This window comes from Corvus moneduloides, chromosome 29, assembly GCF_009650955.1.
Source record: "Corvus moneduloides isolate bCorMon1 chromosome 29, bCorMon1.pri, whole genome shotgun sequence".
NCBI lineage: Eukaryota > Metazoa > Chordata > Aves > Passeriformes > Corvidae > Corvus > Corvus moneduloides.
Genome location: NC_045504.1, coordinates 2,028,077 through 2,050,647, shown reverse-complemented (window position 1 = coordinate 2,050,647; position 22,571 = coordinate 2,028,077). Strand labels below are relative to the sequence as shown.

At 60.2% G+C, this 22,571-nt stretch overlaps 4 protein-coding genes and 1 long non-coding RNA gene across 8 annotated transcripts; 2 read left to right on the top strand and 3 right to left on the bottom strand.

The window, feature by feature from the left end:
* Positions 1 to 865: 865 nt before the first annotated feature.
* MLLT11 (MLLT11 transcription factor 7 cofactor) lies at positions 866 to 4,303 on the bottom strand. Its single transcript, XM_032093360.1, has 2 exons — positions 4,097 to 4,303; positions 866 to 2,625 (listed from the first exon to the last, which is right to left on the bottom strand). Exon 2 carries the CDS (start codon positions 2,616 to 2,618, stop codon positions 2,358 to 2,360), a length of 261 nt encoding a protein of 86 aa, XP_031949251.1. The 5' UTR covers positions 2,619 to 2,625; positions 4,097 to 4,303; the 3' UTR covers positions 866 to 2,357.
* A 276-nt stretch (positions 4,304 to 4,579) lies between these two features.
* LOC116436333 lies at positions 4,580 to 8,399 on the bottom strand. Its single transcript, XR_004236978.1, has 2 exons — positions 8,100 to 8,399; positions 4,580 to 4,677 (listed from the first exon to the last, which is right to left on the bottom strand). It is a non-coding gene; the product is annotated as an uncharacterized LOC116436333 (long non-coding RNA).
* CDC42SE1 (CDC42 small effector 1) lies at positions 6,507 to 11,117 on the top strand. Of its 4 annotated transcripts, none has more exons than XM_032093355.1 (5): positions 6,507 to 6,858; positions 9,208 to 9,370; positions 9,447 to 9,557; positions 10,070 to 10,144; positions 10,237 to 11,117. In XM_032093355.1, exons 2-4 carry the CDS (start codon positions 9,317 to 9,319, stop codon positions 10,139 to 10,141), a joined length of 237 nt encoding a protein of 78 aa, XP_031949246.1. In that variant the 5' UTR covers positions 6,507 to 6,858; positions 9,208 to 9,316; the 3' UTR covers positions 10,142 to 10,144; positions 10,237 to 11,117. The 4 variants fall into 4 exon arrangements, with proteins under 4 accessions (XP_031949246.1, XP_031949244.1, XP_031949247.1 ...); XM_032093353.1 differs by lacking the exon at positions 6,507 to 6,858 and adding an exon at positions 7,450 to 7,535; XM_032093356.1 differs by lacking the exon at positions 6,507 to 6,858 and adding an exon at positions 7,599 to 7,700.
* A 454-nt stretch (positions 11,118 to 11,571) lies between these two features.
* Positions 11,572 to 15,574, bottom strand: PRUNE1 (prune exopolyphosphatase 1). The gene is made up of 8 exons (XM_032093236.1): positions 15,425 to 15,574; positions 13,697 to 13,801; positions 13,415 to 13,620; positions 13,049 to 13,233; positions 12,812 to 12,970; positions 12,622 to 12,716; positions 12,373 to 12,531; positions 11,572 to 12,254 (listed from the first exon to the last, which is right to left on the bottom strand). The coding sequence occupies exons 1-8, from the start codon at positions 15,461 to 15,463 to the stop codon at positions 11,934 to 11,936; spliced, it is 1,269 nt and encodes a 422-aa protein (XP_031949127.1). The 5' UTR covers positions 15,464 to 15,574; the 3' UTR covers positions 11,572 to 11,933.
* Positions 15,575 to 16,274: 700 nt separating this feature from the next.
* On the top strand, positions 16,275 to 22,069 carry MINDY1 (MINDY lysine 48 deubiquitinase 1). Its single transcript, XM_032093232.1, has 11 exons — positions 16,275 to 16,310; positions 18,641 to 18,691; positions 19,147 to 19,654; positions 19,746 to 19,803; positions 19,918 to 19,982; positions 20,109 to 20,267; positions 20,651 to 20,753; positions 20,838 to 20,980; positions 21,056 to 21,247; positions 21,376 to 21,522; positions 21,663 to 22,069. The coding sequence occupies exons 3-11, from the start codon at positions 19,235 to 19,237 to the stop codon at positions 21,729 to 21,731; spliced, it is 1,356 nt and encodes a 451-aa protein (XP_031949123.1). The 5' UTR covers positions 16,275 to 16,310; positions 18,641 to 18,691; positions 19,147 to 19,234; the 3' UTR covers positions 21,732 to 22,069.
* Positions 22,070 to 22,571: the final 502 nt, after the last annotated feature.

The window sequence follows — 22,571 nt, the reverse complement described above, 5'->3', positions numbered from 1 at the left end:
TCACGGAGCTCGGTCCCTCCCCGGCCCGCGGCTGCCCCGCCCCCGTCGCTGCCCCCGCCCCTCCCGCCGTGGCCTCACAAAATGGCGGCCCCGGCAGCGAGCCCGGGTGAGCGGAAGGATACAGGATCGGTAGCAAAAGAGTCCCTTGAGGCGACGGAGACAGATCGGGCTGCTCCTCCACTCGCTCTGCCGCAGCGGGAACTGTAGGGAAGGTGGAAATTTCTCCTTCTTTTCTGCGCCGTTCTCCCCGCCCTGGGGCCGTCGGGAGAGGCCTGGCATGGGAATGTTTTCCTCTGGCGGAAGGACATCAGTCAGTGGAGTGAAGCGCCGTGAGACGCCCCTGGAGTTAGATCCGGCAGGGGCGTTTTGGCGCCAAGTATAAAATGGCGGCGGCGCCGCCTCACTGAGGTGTGGGGGTTTGTGTGTTTATTATAGAGTTTTGATAATGCATGTCTGTAAATATATCGCTATTTGTGTGTGTATTTCAGTAGTTTGAGCGTATCTGTCCCCTCTGAGTGTCTTCCAGTCCAGGATTGAGCTCCCCTCAGGCTGCCAAACCCCCCTTTCCAAGTTGTGTTTCTGCCTTGGGTGCCCCGACTTGTCCAAAATGCCCTTTTTTGAGGTAAATTTGAAACTCTGGGGCCTCTTTCTTCTCTGAGGTGTTTTACTGTGGGGCTTGGAAAAGTTGAAGTGTAGATAATATCCTTAATGTGCTTAAAATAATCCTTTAGGCTTAGTTTTTCCATGCTTAAGACCTCCACAGCGTGTGCAAAGATGTAGGGGTGAATTCTAAGCTCACCGTAAAGAAATTTAAGACAATTTAATGCCAAAGAGCTTGATGTCAGTCTACATGTCCACAGGAATGTGTATGTTTTTAACTGATTTTATTTAAACTTTCATAATAAATACTTCTGCAGGTTTTCCCAGCTGGGAACACGAAGTCAAACAGCTCTGCAGAGGAGAGTTTACATTTTTCACCTCTGGTTTTACACAGATGGTTCAATATCAGCAAACTTAATTATTTCTGGAGGTTACAGGAGAGTTGCATCCCATTTTCATAGCAGAATGCAGATTTTTCCCAATTTTTGCCTATTTCTGGCACTTTTTAAGTACTGCCTCAGCCTGCCCCCAGCCACATACCCCCCAGCTCTCAGGATGATTTTGGGATGCTCCACATCACTTCACCCCAATCAAACCCAAAAAAAAAGCACATTCAACAAGACAAACCAATCCCAGAAAACAATCTTGGGGATGGGGGGGTGGGGAAACCTGTTTAAAAGCCAAAAATTATTCCAGGTTGGGTTTTTCCCCCCATTTTGAGATGATGCTCAGAAATAAACCTCAGCAGGTGAAAATCTCCCCGGAGAAAACTCAAGGCTTCCACTCAAATGAATGCAGCATTGCTTGTTGTTGTTTTTCAAGCGATTGATTAAGCGGGTGGAAAACTTGAAATATTTTCATTTGGGGGTAAGATCAAACTAAATTCTCCTTCTTATCTTTCAGCTCTGCCCCATCAGCCTTCCAGACCCCACAATGTACCTGGTGTCTGTCCCGGTCAGGAGTTGCATCGCGAATAAACCATGTGGGGCATAAAAAAAGGATGAAAAAAAATCAAATTTGGGGAGATGAACACCCAGCCTTGACCCCACCAAGCAAGGTCAGAGCAGTTCCATGTCTATTTACCCTCCTGGACATAATTTTTCCAGCTTGGGTTCATACCACAAGGCTCAAAGTGATTATTTTTCTCAAGAAATAGGTTTGTGCTGATATCTTGGGCACATCCCTGCCTCTTCCACCTTGCATTCCTGAGGGGAAGGTTAAGGGACGAAGCAGATTTTTGAGAAATTGGGCCAGGGGAGCGCAGAGAGTCGATGCTTTCTGCAAAACGAGGGCGATTCCCATTGCTCCTCCGGCGCCCCATTTGCACAAATGAGTTTCTTAAAAAAGCACATGAGAAATGAGCTGAGAAATTGTCACACAGGGCGGGGACAGCTTGACAAGGGGGGGTGGCACCTCCCCAACCCTCTGGCAACGGAGAGGGGCAATCAGGGGAGCTATTTCTGCCCCCTCCCATCATCTTTGCCCCTGGCACTGTTACCCCCCACTCGCACCGTTGTGATTCCTAGAGAGGAAAAGGGGGAGAAGGTGGAGAGGGGTTGGAGATTTTCGGGGAGCCCATCACCATCAAGGCCACGGTGAACTGCTGAGTGAATGAGCAATGGCAAAACTGCCCAGAAACCAAAAAGAAAACCACCAACAAACCAACCCAACAGCCTCCAAACTGACAACAAAACCAAATCCTGGCATGCCCGGCGGAAAGGGAGAGAGCGGCGGGGTGAGGAGAGGCAGGAAGGGCTTCAAATTAAATCGAAATCTACGGAGCTGATGCTGGCAATGGGAGCTCGCCAGAAGTTAAAGCTGTTGAACTGCAGCAGACTGTCCTCTTCCTGGGAGAGGTCCTGGCTGTCCCGGTCACCGAGCTTGCCCAGGCCTCCCTTGGGCTTGTAGAGGGCCATATCTCCGAGCCCCAGCCCCTCCAGCTCGGCCACGTCCAGCCGTGGGATCGGCATCCTCCAGTAGATGAAGGAGTCGTACTGGCTGCTGATGGTGTCCAGCATTTTCAGGCTGTGAAAGGGGTGAGGGGAAAGAAGAGGAAGAGAAAAGCTCTACCAAAGACACAGGAATTGCCCCAAAGTGGCCAAAAATCTCAGGCGTTGCCATGTCGACCCTATCGCATAGGATAATCCCCAAAAAGGAGTTGATGGGGTAGGAGAGGGTGGGATCGTGGAGGTTTGACTCTAGGCTGGGTCTAACCGCAGGCTTGAGCTCTGCCAGAGTTTTATCCACTGCCTTGGCCACGGCCCTTCTCTGCAGCGTAATTTGGAGGGGGCCCAAGGGACTTGTCACCCTGTGCCTCAGTTTCCCCACCCAAACAGCACGGCAGGGAAGGACAGGGTGGGGATTATCCTCCTGAAATCCATCCTGCCAGCACTGGGGAGCAGAGGTGGGGGAGCAGCATCCAGATGAACTCTTTTTCCACAACCTGCACGCACGTGTCTCCCTTTCCCTGTGCCGAATCCCTATGGAATGGGCAGTGAGGGGGGGGGGTCCCTGTGCAGCCCCCTCCTCCTGATCCCACCCCATCCCTCCCTCCCATGACCGAACCCTCTAGAAAGGGCTGGAAGAAGCCTCGCCCGGCATTCCCACCACACCCCACCCATCCCTGCCGTGCCATCCATCCATCCCTGCTGCAGAATTCCCCCTGCAGCCCCACCCCGATCCGCCAAAAAATTGGGAAAGAGCAGGACAAGACGTGGATCGGCTCCTTCCGCGGCAGGAGCTGAGTCACTGCCTGGCTTCTCCCTGGCAGGATTATGTCATTCACCTCCTCGTTTGGCATCGGAGGTGGGGAAAATACCAGACTAACCCAAAACATCCTCATTTTCCTGCTGATTCCCCTGTCTTAAATCTCGGAAATCAGAATTCTCGAGGATGATTCAGGCATACTTTGGATCATGCCCTGTCTGTGCGATGAGGGCTGATCAGCTGCTAAATTTAAGGTTCTGGATGTCACTCAGAGCCTATGAAAGGCTCCTGTGTCACTCCCTCAGGGTAAACCGAGCCACATGACTTTAAAATAGTCTCTTCCCTGGGAATTTATCCCTGGGGGTCCATCCCTAGGGATCTATCCATGGGTTTTTTGCTGCACAACAGCAGAGAATTATTAATGGTGATGGGTATTGCGGACTTGGATTTTTAAGCCTCAAAAGGTGAAAAATTGGAGTTTAGTGACAAGAGAAGGGAAAAGAGAGTTTAGTGACAAGTAAAATAACCAAATATCCAGTAAAAGGGAATGAATATGGGGGGAAAAAACCCTCTTGTGTCGCGTGTCACCCCTAAAAAAGAGCATTTCCCACAGGATCACTGTGCTCTGCTCATCTCAGGGAAGCAAAACCACTTTTATCCACTTAATCCCCGCTGGCCGTGGCTTATTTCCCACCTCAAAAAGAAACTCCAACACCCTCCTTCGCCCAAACCTCTTCCAAAACAAAAAGCATCCTCTGGCTGTGCATCCTCCCCGGCTCGCATCCCTTACCTGCGGAGGGTGGACGGATGGGTGAGCTCGATGCCGGCCGGGCTCTTTGTGCCGGGAAGCCGCGGGCGGTGCAGCGTCGCTTTTGTCTGTCTGCTGGCGCGGCTGGGTCTGCAATGCAGCCCCTCGAACTGCCCTTCCTCGTGGGGGGAGGATGATGATGGCAGATGAGTCAGCGGCTCCCACCCGCGCCAGGGAGGGGGAGGACGGCAGGGGCGGAGGCGCGGGGTGGAGGATGCTGCGCGCTGGACCCCCAAGATGAGGATGTATGAAACCTGCAGCAATTCCCAATTCGCTCCTGAAGCCTTCAGCTTCAGTGTTTTTGGGGGGGAATAACGGGGAATTTTCAGTCGGCAAGGAGGTGGGGAATATTTCTTTTACCTGCGTGTGAAGAGATGGGGTGCTGTGGTAACCCCAAACCTTGGGAGGGCACTGTGCAGGTCAAACACAGGGAAATTTAGTTCAAAAACCCTGAAAAATTGTTTGGTTTGTTTTTTTTTTTTTTAATCTGAGGCTGAGGGTGTTTGGTCCTGAGGCCACGCGGCAAAAATATCCCAGCTTTGTGGCTGAAGCCAGACATGGAGCTAGAAATAGAGGGAGACACCAAAAACTGCTATCACTGCCAGGGCTGAGGGGGGGCTTCAAACCAGTGTGGGGGCACCTCACACCCCACTTGCCCCCACAGCTGCTGCTGTGTCAGAGGGGCAGCAAAGAAAACCCCATGCAACCCCTCAGACCAGGGAATCTCCCTGCCCCAGCACCACTGAGACCCCAAACACCCTTTTTTGGAGGGCACGGGCCAGATCCTCACACCTGAGAGGCTGAGGGCAGCCCTCGCCTTCCTCTCCCTGGGCTTTGCCTGAGATCAACATTCTTTTGGGGCTTTAGGGGTTTTTTTTTCCTCCCTTTTCCTCCCTGTTCACTGTGTGCAGCTCATTTCTGATGGTGCCAAGCAGTTCTGCCAGTGCTCGGCTTTCAGCCAGGCTATTTCTGCCTCCTCCTCCTCCTCCTCCCAGCACTGTCATGGGCAAAGAGGATCCCATGTTCCCTGCTCCAAAATAGACCCTTGGTCTCAGTTTGGCCCCTCCAGCACCCGGCACAGGGAAAATTCCAACTGGGGGCCCTTTGGAGGATGTTGATCCTTCCAAGGGGTTGAGCTGCTGTGTTTTTGGGGGTCCCCCAGGCCATGGGGTGCAGTTTGGCTGAGCGACTTCATAGGGAGCTGCATGTCACCCGTCTCCTTGCTCTTCAGGGTCTCTGTCACCTGCTCACACATGACAACCCAAAGACTGTGATGTCCTTCTCTGAGCAGGGACCTGGGACTGAACCCCCAAGGGGACATAGCAATGAGGGCACCGCTCTGGGCTTTACGATTTTGGGAGGGCTGCAAGTGGGACAATGTCCTCTGGCGGCGCAAACACCAAAAAATAAAACGGGCTCTTCAGCTGAAATGAGGTCACGAACACTTGGGGTATTATCAGCCAGGGCCACCCGATGGCTGGGGACAGGCGTGGGACAGAGACCCGACTGAGTGGGGACAGTGCTGCCTTGTTCAGGATTTCTGGAGTGGGAGCAGTGGGGATGGTTGGGATTTGGGGGCTGACACGGGAAGGGACACTCTGGGGCTCACACAGGGGCGTCTCCTATGTGGGACCCTCCAGGTGGGATGGGGACCTGCAGGAGGGAACACCCCAGAGGTCACGGTCCACTTTGGCCAGTGGCTGGAGCCACGGGATTGTGTCAGCAGCTGTGGCAGGACCGTGGCAGTGGTGGTGGCAATGACAGGACCATGGTGGTGACAGTGGTGCCAGGGCGGTGGTGGCAGGACCAAGGCAGTGGCAATGGCAGGACTGTGGTGGTGGCAACACCCCACCAGATGTTGTGCAAGAGGAAGGGCACCGAGCTGGAAATGGTGAAACCACTCAACACCGGCTGCAGGGTGGTCCGGGGGTTCCCACACCTTTGGGTGCCACAAGGGCTCTGGTGTATCCATGGGAAAACCGGACATAAGGCTCCAGGGCAAATGGGAGCGTAACCGGCACTTGCTGGGGACCCCCAGTCTTGCCGGGCACCCCCAGCCCTACCTGATCCCCTGGGATTCCCCCAAACACCAGCTCCTGGAAATCCCAAGCCCCTCCACCCCCAGCTGGGGACCCCCAGTCTTAACAGGACCCCAAGAACCCCCAGTCCTTCTAGGACCCCGGGCACTCCCATTCCTACCGGGATCCCCCAGCCCTTCTGGGGCCCCGGGAATCTCCAGCTCTCAGTCCCCCTGCGGGGACTTTGGGGACCCCAATTCCTAGCGGGACCCAGAGCCCCCCAGCCCTACCCGGACTCCGGGGACCCCCAGCCCCGCAGTGCCGGCGGTGCCCAGGGAGGGCGCTGTGCCGGGGCCGGGCCGGGCCGAGCCGCGCCGGGCGGCGGGAGCTGCGCCGCGTCCGCACCGGGCCACGCCTGGGGCTGCGAGCGGGGCACCGGCACCGGCACCGCCATCCGCACCGGCACCTCCCGGCCACGCCTGGGGTGCGAGCGGGGCACCGGCACCGAGACCCGCACCGGGACCAGGAACCCCGAGCCACGCCTGAGGTTGCGAGCGGGGCACCGGCACCGGGACTCGCACAGGGATCGGGACTTGCACTCCCGGGCCACGCTTGGGGCCGCTGCGAGCCTGACACTGAGACCGGGACCGGGACCTGGACTCCCGAGCCACGCCTGGGGCTACGAGCCGGACACCAGCACCGGGACCCGCTCCCGCGCCGGGACAGGTAATGGGGCCGCCACCGGGACGGGAACCGGCCCCCCCCCGGGGGGTGCAACCCCGCGGAAGGGCCCCCGGAACCGCCGTAGGAAGGCGGAGAGCGCACCGGGATCGGCACCGGAACGGCAGGGGGGCGGCGGGACGACCCCCCTTGCAGCCCGCTGGTGCAACCGGGGAGTCCTCCCGGGATCCCCAGCGCTGCCGGGACCCCCCAACCCCACCGGGACCACCGGGGTCCCAAGGTCTCCCACCAAACATACCAGGATCTCCCAACCCTACCAGGGCCCCCGGGGTCCCAAGCCCCGCTGGGATCCCCTAACTCCACGGAGCTCCGGGGGTCCCCACCAGGTCAGCAGCCGTTGCCCCGGGGGTCGCAGCCGGGACCGTCCCACGCCAAGGAGGTTCACCTCCCCTCTGCCGCCCCATCCCGGGGGTCCCGGGCCCGCAGCCGGGGCACCCCAGGACTCTCACCCGGTCCACCCCTGTCCCCACACGCTGGCCTCCTTTCCGAACTTCGGAAGACCCCAGCGGGTACCCTTGGAGTGGGTGACCCCCAGTGCTGGCCCCCCCTGCCCGGAGCCCGCCGGTGACGCAGAGCCGAGCGGTGGTTTCCCAACCGGGAAGTCATTTTGCCTATGCCGGCACGGGCCGGGCCCAAAGCCGCCCTGCCCGGGGCCACCGAAGGTGGGCTGAGCCCGGACACGGCTCCTCGCAGGGTTGGGCTGAGGGTGTGCGGGGGGCCCCCCAGAGCGGGGGATCGGGGCGCCTGCAGCCCGTGGGACCCGACAAGAACCGCCCGGAGCCGGGGCAGCAGCCGGAGCCGGCCCCGCCGTCGCCCTTAGCGAGGACGTGAGGCCCTGGCGGGTGCCGGAGGGGATTTGGGGGCCGGAGGGGTCCGGGCAGGGGATGGTGGCCGTGAGAAGCCCTGGAGGTTTCCACGGGGATTCACTGGTGGCTCGTACGAGGCTGAGCTCGCTCTCGGGGCTCCCCACGGAAGCTCCGGGAGCGGTTGCAGCGCTGAATTTCGGGGGTACCTCCCCAGCAAGGCCTTTCCGCTGCACCGCCGGATCCCAGCGCTACGGCGGGGCCGGCTCCGGCAGCCGTGTTTCCTAAGGAAATCAGGCTGGGAAGAAAACGCAGCCCTCTCCTCTGCCCCGCAGCCGGAGGGAGAGGCCGGGTTTGCCCGGGGGGTGCCGGGGCACGGCGTGGGCACGGAGCCGGTGTGCACCAACCGGGACGTGTCAGTACCTGCCCGTTCTCAGCGGCCGCGCTCGAGGAAGGGGCTGCTGGGGCACGGAGACCGGGCGGGGGGCACGGGGGGCTCCTCTGCTTGTGCCAGGCTGGCAAGTGGGAGCAGCGGCACAGTGGGCACCCACCCCCACGGGCCCCAATGCCATTGGGAATGCCCGGTTGTAGGGTCATTCCATAGGGTCCTTGGGGCCAGATCCTGAGGAGGCCGTGGATGGGGCAGTGCCGAGGCTGAGCTCGGAGCCCCCCGGTTTTGGGGGGCTGCCCCCGCGGCCCCGCTCCTCCCTGCCAGGAGCAGGAAGTGCGGGCCGGACTTTGGTCCATCCGGCGTCGCCGGCGCAGGGGCAGAGGAAGGAACTTTTCCTGTTTGCCGGTGTGCTGGGGTCCGGCACCCATCGGCCGTGCCGCGGCTCGGCTGGGCCGTGGGGACTCTCCCGTGGCTGATCCAGGGCTGTGCTCAGGCCACGGCCCCGCGTGGGCGGGTGAGTTCCCTGCGTGCCGCCGGGTGCTTTTGCGGCAAGGGAGTCGTCTCTCCTTGGCATAAGGGGAAGCCCCCAATTTTGGGGGTGAACCCCCCTTTCCACACCCCCTTGCCTACCCCAGGCAGGACCGTGGGAGTTTGGGGTAAAATCCCAGCAGCTCCTGTTTATTTCTCCCCCACCTGCTCTTCAAGCTGGAGCGGAAGAGCTCAACCTCCGGCCCCTTTTCGGAAAGGCCGGGATATTTATAGCTGCCTGGCTCAGGGAGTTGGGATTTGCCATGGCTGCCTCCATCCCCCCCCCATCCTGCCGCAGCATCCTTCAGCTGTGTCCTGCCCCGGGGCGGGGGACAAAGCTCGGGGCCCCATCCAGCCCTGGCCATGGGGACAGCTCTGGGGGGGTCTCTGTGTGATGCCCAGGGTCCCTGGTGCATCTCTGTGCGATCCCTGGGGATCTCTTTGAGGTGACAGGTGTCCCCTTGTGTGGTCTGTGTGTGACCCCAGGGGTCTGCTGGGGGGTCTCTGGCTTTTGTTGGTTGATGGAAAGTTGCTTTGGCATTAATTTGGGGAGGTGAGGCCTGAAAGCACCACCCTCCCTTCCCACTCACAGCCAGCTGCTCCTCTCCACAGCTGCGCCACCCCGACCAGGTGCCCCCAGGTGTGCCCATGGAGTGACCCTGCGCGGGGGTCCCGGCAGCTGTGCCAGCACGGGGGGACGCTGGCTGCCACCACCGCGAGCATGAGCGACTTCTGGCACAAGCTGGGCTGCTGCGTTGTGGAGAAGCCCCAGCCCGTGAGTACCTCCAGTGCAGCCATTTCGGGGAAGGGCGTGGGGTCAGCAGGGACTGACGGCCTTCATCACCTTGCAGAAGAAGAGGAGGAGACGGATCGACCGCTCCATGATCGGGGAGCCCATGAACTTCGTCCACCTGACGCACATCGGCTCCGGAGACATGGCCGCGGGAGAGGGGCTGCCCATGGTACCCCCACGCTGCTGTGGGCGGGGTGGGGGGGCTCGGGTGGGGGGCTGAGGCTCGGTGTTGGGGTGTTGGGTCCCTGGGTTGGGTGACAGGTGGTGTTTTTGGGGTGGTAGGTGTTGGTTTTGGGGTGGTGGAATCCCACAGTTGGATGATGGGTGTTGCTTTAGAGGTGTTGTTTTGGGGTGCTGGCTCTCAGGGATGGCTGATGGGTGTTGCTTTTCAGGTGCTGGGTCTCACAGTTGGGTGCCAGGTGTTGTTTTGGGGTGCTGGCTCTCAGGGATGGCTGATGGGTCTGGGTCTCACAGTTGGGTGCCAGGTGTTGTTTTGGGGTGCTGGCTCTCAGGGTTGGCTGATGGGTGTTGGTTTTGAGGTGCTGGGTCTCACAGTTGGGTGCCAGGTGTTATTTTGGGGTGCTGGCTCTCAGGGTTGGCTGATGGGTGTTGGTTTTGAGGTGCTGGGTCTCCTGGCTGGGCAAGGGGGTGGCACAGGTGGGTGACAAGTCCTCTCTGCAGACCGGTGCTGTCCAGGAGATGAGGTCCAAGGGTGGCCGGGAGCGACAGTGGAGCAACTCCCGCGTGTTGTAGCGTGTGAGTACCAGGCCATGGCACCCTGAGCACTCACCACCCCCTCAGAGCCACCACTTGGGCACTCCCATAACCCATCCTCTCGGATTTTGCAGCTTCCTGGCTTTTTCAGCCCAAACTTGAACTGCCTGATCCCCCCCGCTGGAGGAGAAGCGACCTCGAGTGCTTTAACCCCGCGGTATTTATGCAGCACCACCCTCACCCAGCTCCCGGTGATTTTGGGTCGTCATCCCTCTGGAAAATCCCTCCTGCCCAGAGGCACTGGCCGGTGACATGGGGAGGGAGCGGGGACAACAGCCCCTACCTCCTGCCCCGCCTGGAAAGGACACAGCCACCCCCCTGAAACGTGCCAGGAGCTGCCAGGCGCAGCCCACATGTGCCAAATCCTCTCACTTTTCCCTTTTTCCACTCCGGTGTCTCCCGTGGGCTGCATAGTGGTGCCTCAGATTCCCTAGGGAATCATGGTCATGGTGCAGAGGCAGATTTGCTGCCTCCCAGAACATCACAGAGGAGCAAAACCGGGATTAAGCCCTGATATTCTGGTGCCAAACCAGAATTAAACCCAAGATGTTCTGGTGTCAAACCAGGATTCCATGTGAAACCGGGATTAAACCCCAATTCTTTGGAGCAAAACCGGGATTAAACCCCGATGCTTCGGTGCCAAACCAGGATCAAACCCCAACGCTTCGGTGTCTCAGCGTCACCGAGCCCACAGTGCCTCCAGCCGGCATTCCCACCGCCGCCAAACTCCCACCTCCCTCCTTTTTTTAGGACACGTTCTTATTTTTAAGCTCCAAAACCCACCTGAGCAGCCTCCGTCGCCTCAGGGGCAGGACCGTGGCGGGGTCCCCTCCACCCCGGGATTGTCCCCGGCCCCGGGGCCTGACCCGAGAAGGGCTCTGGAATTCAGGCGCGGGTGTACATAGTTTAATTAGCGCCAGGATTAAATATTAAATAGCACGTGCTGGGTGACAGAGCCTTTCCCCTGCGCTGGGCTCCGGTGGGAGCCAGGCTTTGCCAGTCCTGCGTCGTGCTGGGGGTCAGGGTTTTTTGGGAAAAAACATTCCAGCCTGGAAATAAATCCCTTGTGCTGGCCCAAGGGGTGGGTGCACAAAGCTGCCCCAGGCTCCTCGCTCCCTCCTCTGCTCCTGGAGCAGCCAAATCCACTGGGAGAAGCCAAGCCCGTTGATCTTCACAGCAGGCAGATGCCACTACTTGTATGGCACAACCAGTTTCCTCTGGCTGGGCTGGACTTGAGAGTGTGGCTGCACTGACACCCCCTCCTTGGACACCCCAAAATGTTCCTCTGACCCATTGTAGAGGGGATTGCACCCCATGGTTGGGGGGGAGGAGAGGGGAAGGTGAGGGCACCCCCAGTGCGAGAGGGGCAGCACCAGACCCATCCCAGAATAAAAGCCAAGAGCCAAAACTGGAAGAAATTGGAAATTTAATCCTTGGAAAACGGTGACAATCCTGGACGGCTGCATGTCCCAACCCACCCTTTGGGGCCCCCCACCGCCCCCCAAGGAAGGAAGATCGTCAAGAACTCGTTAACTCCCCCACCCCAACACCTTCATAAGGGGGTGCAACTACCCATGGCGTCCCCAAAAACCCACCCTGGGGACCGTTGGGGCAGAGGGAGCCCATTGTGGGGGACAAACCACGACGACAACCAGGAGCTGAGCTCTAACAAAGGCAGCTGCAACCCCCCCACACCCAGGCACCGCCCCGGGGCCCGCTCAGGGACCCCAACTTCTCATCCGGACCTCAAAAAGCCACGGGGTGCCCGCTGTTATTTTGGGGAGCCGGGGGGCTGCCCCGCGGCGATGCGGCTGACCCGCTCCAGGACATCCTGGGGACACAGCGGGGGCACGGCCTGCGCCAGTGGACACTCCTCCACCAGGCTGTTCATGGGGGTGGGCGGGGGCACCGCCTCCTCCTCGGGACCCCCAGCAGCTCCCAGGCCCCCCAGTGCTGCCCGCAGGATGGGCAGCACCTTCTTCCGAGCGGCCACGGCGTTGCCTTGGGCGTAGGCGACCACGCAGGGCGAGGGGCTGGGCAGCGGCTGCAGGAGCAGGGATGGTGTCGTCGCCTCCTCCAGCGCCCGGCACAGCTGTGGGGGAGCGAGCGTGGGGCTGGGACCTCCCCAGCACCCCCAAAACTGGGAGGTTCTGGGGCAAACCACAGCTGGGAACTGCCCGGCGGTGCCTGACCCTGGCCCCCTGACTGACCGTGCTGCGGAGGGGCTCCTGCCGGCTGTAGACCGCGAGTTTCCGGGTGGGCTCGTGGCGTTCGTTAAAGGACACGGTCATGGCCACCAGCCCTGCGTAGCCACGGGCCTGGCAGAAAGCCTCCAGGTCCTGCAGCAAGCCAGGCCGGTGCAGGAACGTCTGGAGAGAGGGGAGGGGGTCTCAGCATCACCGTGATGTCCCCAGTGTGCCACTCCCTGCCTCAGTTTCCCCCTCACCCCCAAGCCTCACTTCCAGGTCCTCAAAGATGCCACTGATGGGGACGACCACGTCGTCACTGGAGAGGACTTTGAGGTCCTTCCGCAACATCTGCTCCGTCGTCAGCCCTGGGAGGTGAGCAGGGGATGAGGCCCAGGCCACCTTCCTGTCCCCAAGGAGAAGGGGGGGATACATCTGGGTGCCACGGCCCTGGCACACACACCTGTGATATCAAACTTGGCTGTGTACAGGGCTTGGAACACGGCATCACGGGCTGGCAGCTCCGGGAACCTCTCCTCAAGCAGGGACACGCAGGCCACGTCCCTGGGTGTCACCTTGCCCGCGGCCGGGCTCAGGTTGACGCAGTCCAGCAGGATGGTGCCTGCGGGGACGAGCGGGACCGTGTTGTCACCGTCCCCCTGGGCCGGGGCTCAGCCAGGACCCCCCCTCCCGTGCTCACCGTGCAGCAGCGCGGCCGTGGTTCTGTCCAGCACGCCCGGGGGGCCCTGCAGGATCCGCTCGGTCACCAGCGTGGCACAGGAGCCCACCGGCTCCACGGTCACCTGGCACGGGGGACCGCGGTCCCGCTCCAGCGGCCGGTGGTCCAGGACCTCCACCACGGCCTCTTCCAGGGCAGCGTCGGCACTGATGGGCAACAAGGGAAGGGTCACCCCTGGCAGAGCGTGGGAAATCCCTGTATTCCTTTCCTACCCTAAAAACACCCCAGAAACGCATCAGTTTGACCCACCCTGGGCGGCAAAATCAACCGAGGCTCTGGGTGGGTGGCCCTGGCCATCCCCCACCGTGCCACCCTCCCCCGGCTCACCCGGGCAGGACGTGGTGATCGACCAGCGTCAGGGAGAGCAGCCCAGCGTGGTGCAGCCCCCCCAGGTCGATCTCATCCCGAAAGATTAGGGAGGCGGCCGGGATTCCCCGATCCCGCAGCAGGAACGTCGTCTCCGTCCGGAGCGCGAAGTCGGCGCGGGGGATGTTCAGCACCGGCACGAAGGCGGCTTTGGGAGCCGGGGAGGTCTGCGGCGGGGGGGTGACACCCAGTGAGGCGTCCCCCGGGCCACCGGCGATCCCCAGGCCAGTGGCCGAGCCTCACCTGGGCCAGGAAATAGGCCAGGGCCAGCGCTGAGACGGTGGAGTCCAGGTCACAGGCTTCGTTGCCCATCACCACGTGGATCTCCTGGCGCTGCCGGACGTGATCCTGCCGGGATGGGAGGCGTCAGGCACAGCAGCAACGTGGCCCCGTCCTCCAAAAAAACCTCCAAACTGCTCCCTTGGCCTCATCACAGTGTCCTTAGAGCCACTCATCACAGGTGTCACCCGCAGATTCCACCCTCTGGACGAGCTCCTGGCATCCCTGGGCCTGGCTGGGATCCACTTGTGGCACTAAAAGCTCAGGGGTTTGGGGTACGTGTGTGAAGGGAGGTGCATCAGGGCTCCAGGAAAACCCACCTGAGCCACACCGACCACCGTGGGACCATCCCAGCCCTGAAGCCCTGGGAGCATTTAGTACTTTGAATGTGTTTTTTTCTAGAAATACTGAGTTTGGGGCTGGTTGTCCCCCCAAAACTTGGGTGTTTCACCCTCTTTTGCTTGCCTGCAGCAGCAGGAAAAACACGTCACTCCCCCAGGCCCCATCCCCCTGCCCTGTCATGCCCGTGGGAGCCGCCCCATCCCCTGGCCCTGTTTTTTTTGGGACAATTCTCTGCTGCCATAAACCAGATTCGCTCATTTTTGGTAAAAGCTGAGGGAAAAAAAACCCCGAGAGCAGCTGCAGCCCAAACCCCTCAGCAGGTCTGGAGGTAGAACCAGGACAGGGCTGCAGCAGGGGGCTGGGAAACATTTTGGGGTGTCCCTGGTGTGGCTGTGCCACCTCAGACGGGGCACCACACCTGGGGGTATCGGCCCTCTGGGCACCCAGCACCCCTCTTTCCTGGGCACCTCTGCTCGCCACGACACCCCAAACCCCTGCACCCCCGTCCAGCGGGTGCTCATCTCCCCCTGCACCCCAATTCACCTGCACTCTGCTTTGCTGGGCACCGCTGCCCTATGCTCCCCTCGGCCCCACTGCACCCCCTGCACCCCAATTCCCGCAGCTCAGGGGGCTGCGGGGCTCATGTCCCCGTACACCCCAATTCCCGCAGCTCAGGGGGCTGCGGGGCTCATGTCCCCCTGCACCCCAATTCCCACCTTGCCCTGAGCCCCACACCCCCAAACACCCCCGAACAGCCCCGAACACCCCCGAACACCTCCGAACACCCCGTTCCCCCCCGAACAATCCCGAACACCTCCGAACACCCCCGAACACCCCGTTCCCCCCCAAACCCCCGAACAATCCCGAACACCTCCGAACACCCCCGAACACCCCGTTCCCCCCCAAACACCCCCGAACAATCCCGAACACCCCCGAACACCCCGTTCCCCCCCCAAACCCCCGAACAATCCCGAACACCTCCGAACACCTCCGAACACCTCCGAACACCCCGTTCCCCCCCAAACCGCCGAACACCTCCGAACACCCCCGAACACCTCCGAACACCCCGTTCCCCCCCAAACCCCCGAACAATCCCGAATACCCCCCAACACCCCGTTCCCCCCCAAACCCCCGAACACCTCCGAACACCCCCGAACACCTCCGAACACCTCAATTCCCCCCCACACCCCCGAACAATCCCGAACACCTCCGAACACCCCCGAACACCTCCGAACACCCCGTTCCCCCCCACACCCCCGAACACCCCGTTCCCCCCAACACCTCCGAACACCCCAATTCCCCCCGAACACCTCCGAACACCTCCGAACAATCCCGAACAGCCCCCCGTACCTGCAGAGCCGCCCGGTTCCCCGCCACGAACTGCTCCATGACGGCGCCGAGCCGCGCCCAGAACCGCCAGTATAACCCCAGTATAACCCCAGTATAACCCAATACAGCCCAGTATAACCCAATACAGCCCAGTATAACCCCACTACAACCCAACCCCGCCCCGCCCCCCCCCCCCCCCCCCGCGCCGCACGGGGCTGCTGGGAAGGGGGGGCGGGGCCCTTCCCGGCATCCCCCGCGGATGGGGGGGGCTCGGGGGGACCCCAAACCCCCCTCTTGACACCCCAGAACCCTCCTGTGCTCCCCCCACCCCCCCTTCTAACCCCAGACCCCCCCCCCAAGCCCCCCCTGGCATCCCCAAACTCTGCTGCGAGCCCCAAAACGCGACAGCCCAACCCCCCCCCCCCCCAACCGCCTCCAGCAGGGGCGACCCCCCGAAATTTTATTGCAACCCCAAAATTACACCTTTAATCCTCTTCTTCCTCCTCCTCCTCTTCCTCTTCCTCCTCCTCCTTCTCCTCCCCCCGCCCTAAATCCGCCTTCCCACGGAAAGCCGGAGCGTGCGGCTGGAGGTGGAAAACAGGCCCGTGCGAGGCTGGGAAAAGGGGGGAAAAGAGGGGAAAAAAGAAGAAAAAAGGGACAAAAAAGAAGAAGAAAGGGACAAAAAAGAAGGGGAAGAGGATAAAAGAAAGGGCAAGTCAAAAACAGAAGGGGGAAAGGAGGAAGAGAGAAGCAAAAAAAAGGAGTGCAAAGGAATAAAAAAGGATTAAAGAGGAAAAAAAAAGAAGGGGAACGGAGGGAAAAGCAGGAAAAAAAGAAGGAAGAAGAAAGAGAAAGAAGGAGAAGGGAATAAAGGAGGAAAGAAGAAGGAAAAAAGCGGGAAAAACAGGTAAAAGGAGGTTAAAAGGGTTAAAAAGGAGGGGTCAAGTGAAAAAAGAAGGGGGAAAGGAGGGGAAAAAGAGGGAAAAGGAGGGGGAAAGGAGGGAAAAAGAAGGGGAAAAGGAGGGGAAAAGAAGGAAAAGGAGAAAAAGGGAAAATGAGGAAAAAAAGAAGGGAAAACAAGGAGAAAGGAGCACAAACAAGGAATCAAGAAGAGGGGAAAAAAAAAAACCCAAACAAGGATTAGGGGAGGAAAAGGAAGGAGAAGCAGGAAAACACGGCGGGGCGGGATCCGAGCGCCGGGGGCGGGGGGGGGGGACCGGGAGGGGGTCCCGCGGTGACCCTGGGCGGGGACAGCGAGGGGTGGCCACGCCGCGGGACCCCCGGGCACCCTCGGGTCACCCCCCGGGACACCCCCCGGGACCCCCGGGCACCCTCGGGTCACCCCCCGGGACACCCCCCGGGACCCCCGGGCACCCTCGGGTCACCCCCCGGGACCCCCGGGCACCCTCGGGTCACCCCCCGGGAGCCCCGGGACACCTCCGGGACACCCCCCGGGACCCTCGGGGCACCCTCGGGCCACCCCGGGCACAGCCGGGCCTCGCCCCGGGACCCCCGGGCACCCCCGGGACCCTCGGGCCACTCCCGGGCACCCTCGGGACACCCCCCGGGAGCCCCGGGACACCTCCGGGACACCCTCCGGGACCCCCGGGCACCCTCGGGACACCCCCCGGGACACCCCCCGGGCACCCTCGGGACACCCCCCGGGACCCCCGGGCACCCCCGGGCACCCTCGGGACACCCCCCGGGACCCCCGGGCACCCCCGGGCACCCTCGGGACACCCCCCGGGAGCCCCGGGACACCTCCGGGACCCCCCGGGCACCGCCGGGCCTCGCCCCAGGAGCCCCGGGCACCCTCGGGACACCCCCCGGGAGCCCCGGGACACCCCCGGGCACCCTCGGGACACCCCCCGGGAGCTCCGGGACACCTCCGGGACCCCCCGGGCACCGCCGGGCCTCGCCCCGGGAGCCCCGGGCACCCTCGGGACATCCCCCGGGCACCCCCCGGGACCCTCGGGACATCCCCCGGGCACCCCCCGGGACCCCCGGGCACCTTCGGGACACCCCCCGGGAGCCCCGGGCACCCTCGGGACACCCCCCGGGACCCTCGGGCCACCCCCGGGCACCCTCGGGACACCCCCCGGGAGCCCCGGGACACCTCCGGGACACCCCCCGGGACCCCCCGGGCACCCTCGGGCCACTCCCCGGGACCCCCGGGAGCCCCGGGCACGCCCCGCCCCTCGCCCCGGGCCAGCCCCGGTCCGGCCGGTCGGGCCGGCCCCGCCGCGGGCTCGGGGCGGAGCCGCGAGTGGGAATTGAAATGCGTGGCGTTCCCTGGCGTCTGTGCGAGTGTTGGACTGCGTTTGGTTTATTTTATTTTATTTTATTTCGTGTTATTTTGTGTTATTTTGTTTTATGTTATTTTATTTTATGTTGTTTTGGTTTATTTTATGTTATTTTACTTTATGTTATTTTATTTTATGTTCTTTTATTTTGGTTTATGTTATTTTATTTCATTTTGTGTTATTTTGTTATTTTGTGTTATTATATTTTGTTTTATTTTGTTTTATGTTATTTTATTTTATGTTCTTTTACTTTATTTTATTCTGGTTTATTTTATGTTATTTTATTTTATGTTCTTTTATTTTGGTTTATGTTATTTTATTTCATTTTATTTTAATTAATTTTGTTATTTTTTTCGTGTTATTTTATTTCATTCCATTTTATTTTGTTTTATTTAATTTCATTTTGTTTATTTCATTTTATTTCGTTATATTTCTTTTTTTATGTTATTTTATGTTATTTTATTTTATGTTATTTAATTTCATTTTATTTCATTATATTTCTTTTTTTTATGTTACTTTATGTTATTTTATTTAATTTCATTTTATTTTATTTTATTTTCTATCACTTCCTCATTTTCCATCCTAGTTTGTGTCACTTCATTTTTTTTATGTCGGTTTCTGCTTTATCTGTTATTTCATTTCATCCTGTCAGTTTATAACAAACGGGTCTGTAGTTACTTCCTTAATTATCAACCCCATTTATTTATCCATCAGAACGTTTTCCTGGTATTTCTTTAATTAATAATACTCCTCATTTACCAATTCAGCTCTCTCTGGGGACTAATTAGTAGCTGTATTATTTTATTTACCTATGTTAATAAATTAATTTATTTATTGTTACATTCTATATTGATTAATTTTAAAATTATTTGTATTATTTATATTATTTATATTATTTCTATTATTTAATATCTGTTTGTTTGTTTGTTTCCAGAGGGCCCAGGACCCCGATTGTGGCAGGACTGGGGGGCTCAGAAGATTCTTGGTGAGCTGGGGGGGGACTGGGGCAGCCAGGGCAGGAAACCCCAGGTTTGAAAGTGGAATTTGGACAATTCCCTTGATTTTTCCAAATCTCTTGTCCGTTTCAAAACCAATTTTTCCAATCCTCACGACTCTTTTAGAGCCAAATTCTCCGTTTCTTTTGAGTGTTTCAAAGCCAAATTTTCCAATTCTCTTGTGCGTAGTGGAGCCAAAATCTCCCAACCTCTTGCCTGTTTGTTTCAAAGCCAAAATTTCAAATCCCTTCCCCTGTTTAAAAGCCAAATCCCCAATTTTCTTGACTGTTAACCCCCCAAATCACCCAAACCTCCCAACAACTTCAAAGCCAACACAAAGAAATGGGGCAGAAAAGAAAAAAAAAACCTCACCTAGACGAGCCAAATTGGACTAAAATCGATACATTTCTATTTTCCTCAACTACCCAAATTTTCCCTCCTAAAGGCTGAAATTTGGGATGCGGCTGCTCCTGGACAAACCCAGAGCGTTCCCAGGAGCCTGATCGGAGCCAGACCAGCCTGGGGAGGGTCCCATGGAGCAGGAGGGGACTCTCCCAACCAGTCCCAGCAGCGAAGAGACCCCCCAGCCCCCCGAGGAGCTCGTCGAGGGGGAAAGAATTCCAGATGTTGCCCAGGAGAGCCCAGCACCGGCCAGGGAAGATGCCAGGGGGAAATCCGGGGAGCAGGAAGGGGTACCCAGCCCTGAGGGACCCCCGGGAGGCTCCCTGCAGGAGCAGCCCCTTCAGGAGGAGGGGTCCTCGCTGGGTGCCCCCCAAAGCGTGCCAGGAGCCGGGGCTGAGCCCCCCCGGGCGCAGCCCCCCGGGAGGGAAGCGGATTTTTACTGCGTGAAGTGGATCAGCTGGAAAGGGGAGCGGACGCCGGTGGTCACCCAGAGCGAGAACGGGCCCTGCCCGCTCCTGGCCATCATCAACATCCTCCTCCTGCAGTGGAAGGCAAGAGGGGGGCTGGTGGGGAGGTTCTGGGGGGGGAGGTCTCCCCCAAATCGCCAGGGGATGGTTGCCAGCGTCCTCTGGTTGCTGCCAGGTGAAGCTGCCCCCGCAGAAGGAGGTGATCACGGCCGAGGAGCTGATGGCACATTTGGGTGAGTGGGGACCCCCCCCACTGGCACCAGGATGGGGGTCGGGGGGCGGTCTGGGGGCTCCACTGGGACCCCCACATTCAGTGCTGGCGCTGGGGTGACGCCGCTGCCTCGCAGGGAATTGCATCCTGGCCACCCAACCCCGGGACACTTCGGAGGGGCTGCAGTTGAACTTCCAGCAGGTGAGGAGTTGACCCCAAAACATCCAACCCCATCGTCCTGGGGAGCTCGGGTGGCTGCAGGATTTGGGGTGGCACTTCGAGGAGCGCACCCCTCATCCCCCTCCCCGTGTTTCTCCTCCCTCCCAGAACATCAACGACACCATGACGGTCCTGCCGAAGCTCTCGACGGGGCTGGACGTCAACGTGAGGTTCACGGGGGTCTCCGATTTCGAGTACACCCCCGAGTGCATCGTTTTCGACCTCCTCAACATCCCGCTCTACCACGGCTGGCTGGTGGACCCCCAGGTGAGCATCCCCACCTGGCTGGGGGTTTCAGGGGTTGGAGAACTCTGCTGTGAGGAGCTGGGGGCTCATCCTGGAGAAGGTGATCAAGCTGTGGATGGATGTCCCATCCCTGGCGGTGCTCAGGATGAGGTCGGACAGGGCTAGTGGGAGGTGTCCCTGCCCGTGGTTTGGGGTGGTCTAGATGATCCTATAAAGCCCTTTCCCAACCCAAACCCCTCTGTGGTGTTTTGGATGGGGTTTGAACCTGAGCCAGCGGATGAGTCCCCTGCCCGTGGCAGGAGGTGGCACTTTGGATGTCCCTTCCCTCCCACACCCCTCTGTGCTGGGTCCATCCCTGCAGTGGGAGAACAGGAGCTCAGCTCCTTTCCCTGCCACCCCAACAGAGCCCGGAGCAGGTCCAGGCCGTGGGCAAGCTCAGCTACAACCAGCTGGTGGAGAAGATCATCACCTGCAAACAGGCCAGCGACTCCAGCCTGGTGAGCGAAGGTAACTCCCCTGCTCCCTCCCCGGGGTTCCTGGGGGGGACAGCTGGGCACCCCCAGCCCCGCCACAGCCCCGCTGTCCCCTCAGGGCTGGTGGCCGAGCAGTTCCTGGAGTCCACGGCGTCGCAGCTGACGTTCCACGGGCTGTGCGAGCTCACGGCCCGCGCCCGCGAGGGCGAGCTCGGCGTCTTCTTCCGCAACAACCACTTCAGCACCATGATCAAGCACAAGGTGTGACCCCAGACCCCTCTGGGCACCCCCCCAAACACCCACCAGGGCTGATTGTCCCCCGTCCCTTCTCCGCAGGGCCACCTTTACCTGCTGGTGACGGACCAGGGCTTCCTGCAGGAGGAGGGGGTGGTGTGGGAGAGCCTGCACAGCGTGGATGGGGACAGCTGCTTCTGTGACACCGAGTTCCACCTCAGCCACACCCTGGGCAAGGAGGGGGCCACCGCGGCCAGCCCGGACCACCGGCTGCAGCAGAGACAAGTGGACCAGGTAGGGGACAAGTGGTGGCAGTGAGGGACAGCTGAGTCCCATCCCAGCTCCAGGCGTGGGGAGGGATCCTGCAGGGTTGGGGCTCGCTGTGCTGACCCCCCCTTATTTGTGTTCCTGCCCCCTCCCAGGATTACATGGTGGCCCTGTCCCTGCAGCAGGGGCAGGACCCCCGCTCTGTGCTCAGCGACCTGGAGCTGGCACGGCAGCTGCAGCACGAGGAGTATCAGCAGCACCATCCTCATCCTCCTCCTCCTCCTCAGCCGCTCCCAGCGCAGGTACCCAGGTGCCCTTCACGGGACTGCAGCACCCTGGGTGCTTCCCAACCCCTCACCCCTGCTCCGGGGGGGTGTAGTGATGGCCCTGGGGGGGTCTCTGCTGGTCCCTCCACACCCCAGCCCTGTCCCTGTCCCCGCAGGCGGGCGGGCGTCCGGCCGGAGAGCGGCGGCAGCGGCAGAAGCCGGATTTGGACTGTGCCCTCCTGTAGCACCTCGTGCCCGTGGGGTCCTCACGGCCGGAGCCCCCCCCTGAGTTCCCACTCTGGGCTCTCCAGGGAGATCCCGTGAGGTCCCTGTGGGCTGGAGTGGACACACGGATGAGGGGTGACCGGCTGAGGCCATCCCAGGACCACCCCAAACTTCTCAGTGGCCTTAAAACAAGGGGGGGGGGGTCCCACTCAGGGGGGGCCCTCTCAGGGGGGTCCCACACCTCAGTCCATGCTCCGAGACACGGGTGGACGCGTGGCTGGGGGGACACGTGAACCCCCCTGTTGGAAACGTGGCCTTAGCCCTTGGCAAGTAAAGGACTCGTCCCCCTGCACACGGAGCTGGCACCAGTGGGGGCTTCTGTGCTCCACGGGCACGCGGGTTTGGGGGAATCAGGGGGGATTTGGGGGAATCGGGGGGATTTTTGGGGTCACGGTCCCCTCGACACCCCACGGGCACGCGGGTTTGGGGGAATCGGGGGGGATTTGGGGGAATGGGGAGGGTTTGGGGTCACAGTTCCCTTGGCACCCCACGGGCACGCGGGTTTGGGGGAATTGGGGGTGTTTTTGGGGTCACCGTTCCCTCGGCACCCCGCGGGCACGCGGGTTTGGGGGAATCGGGGGGGATTTGGGGGAATCGGGAGGGTTTGGGGTCACAGTTCCCTTGGCACCCCACGGGCACGCGGGTTTGGGGGAATCGGGGGGGGATTTGGGGGAATCGGGGGGGATTTGGGGGAATTGGGGGGGGGGGGTTGGTCACGGTTCCCTCGGCACCCCACGGGCACGCAGGTTTGGGGGAATCGGGAGGGGTTTTTGGGGTCACGGTTCCTTCGGCACCCCACG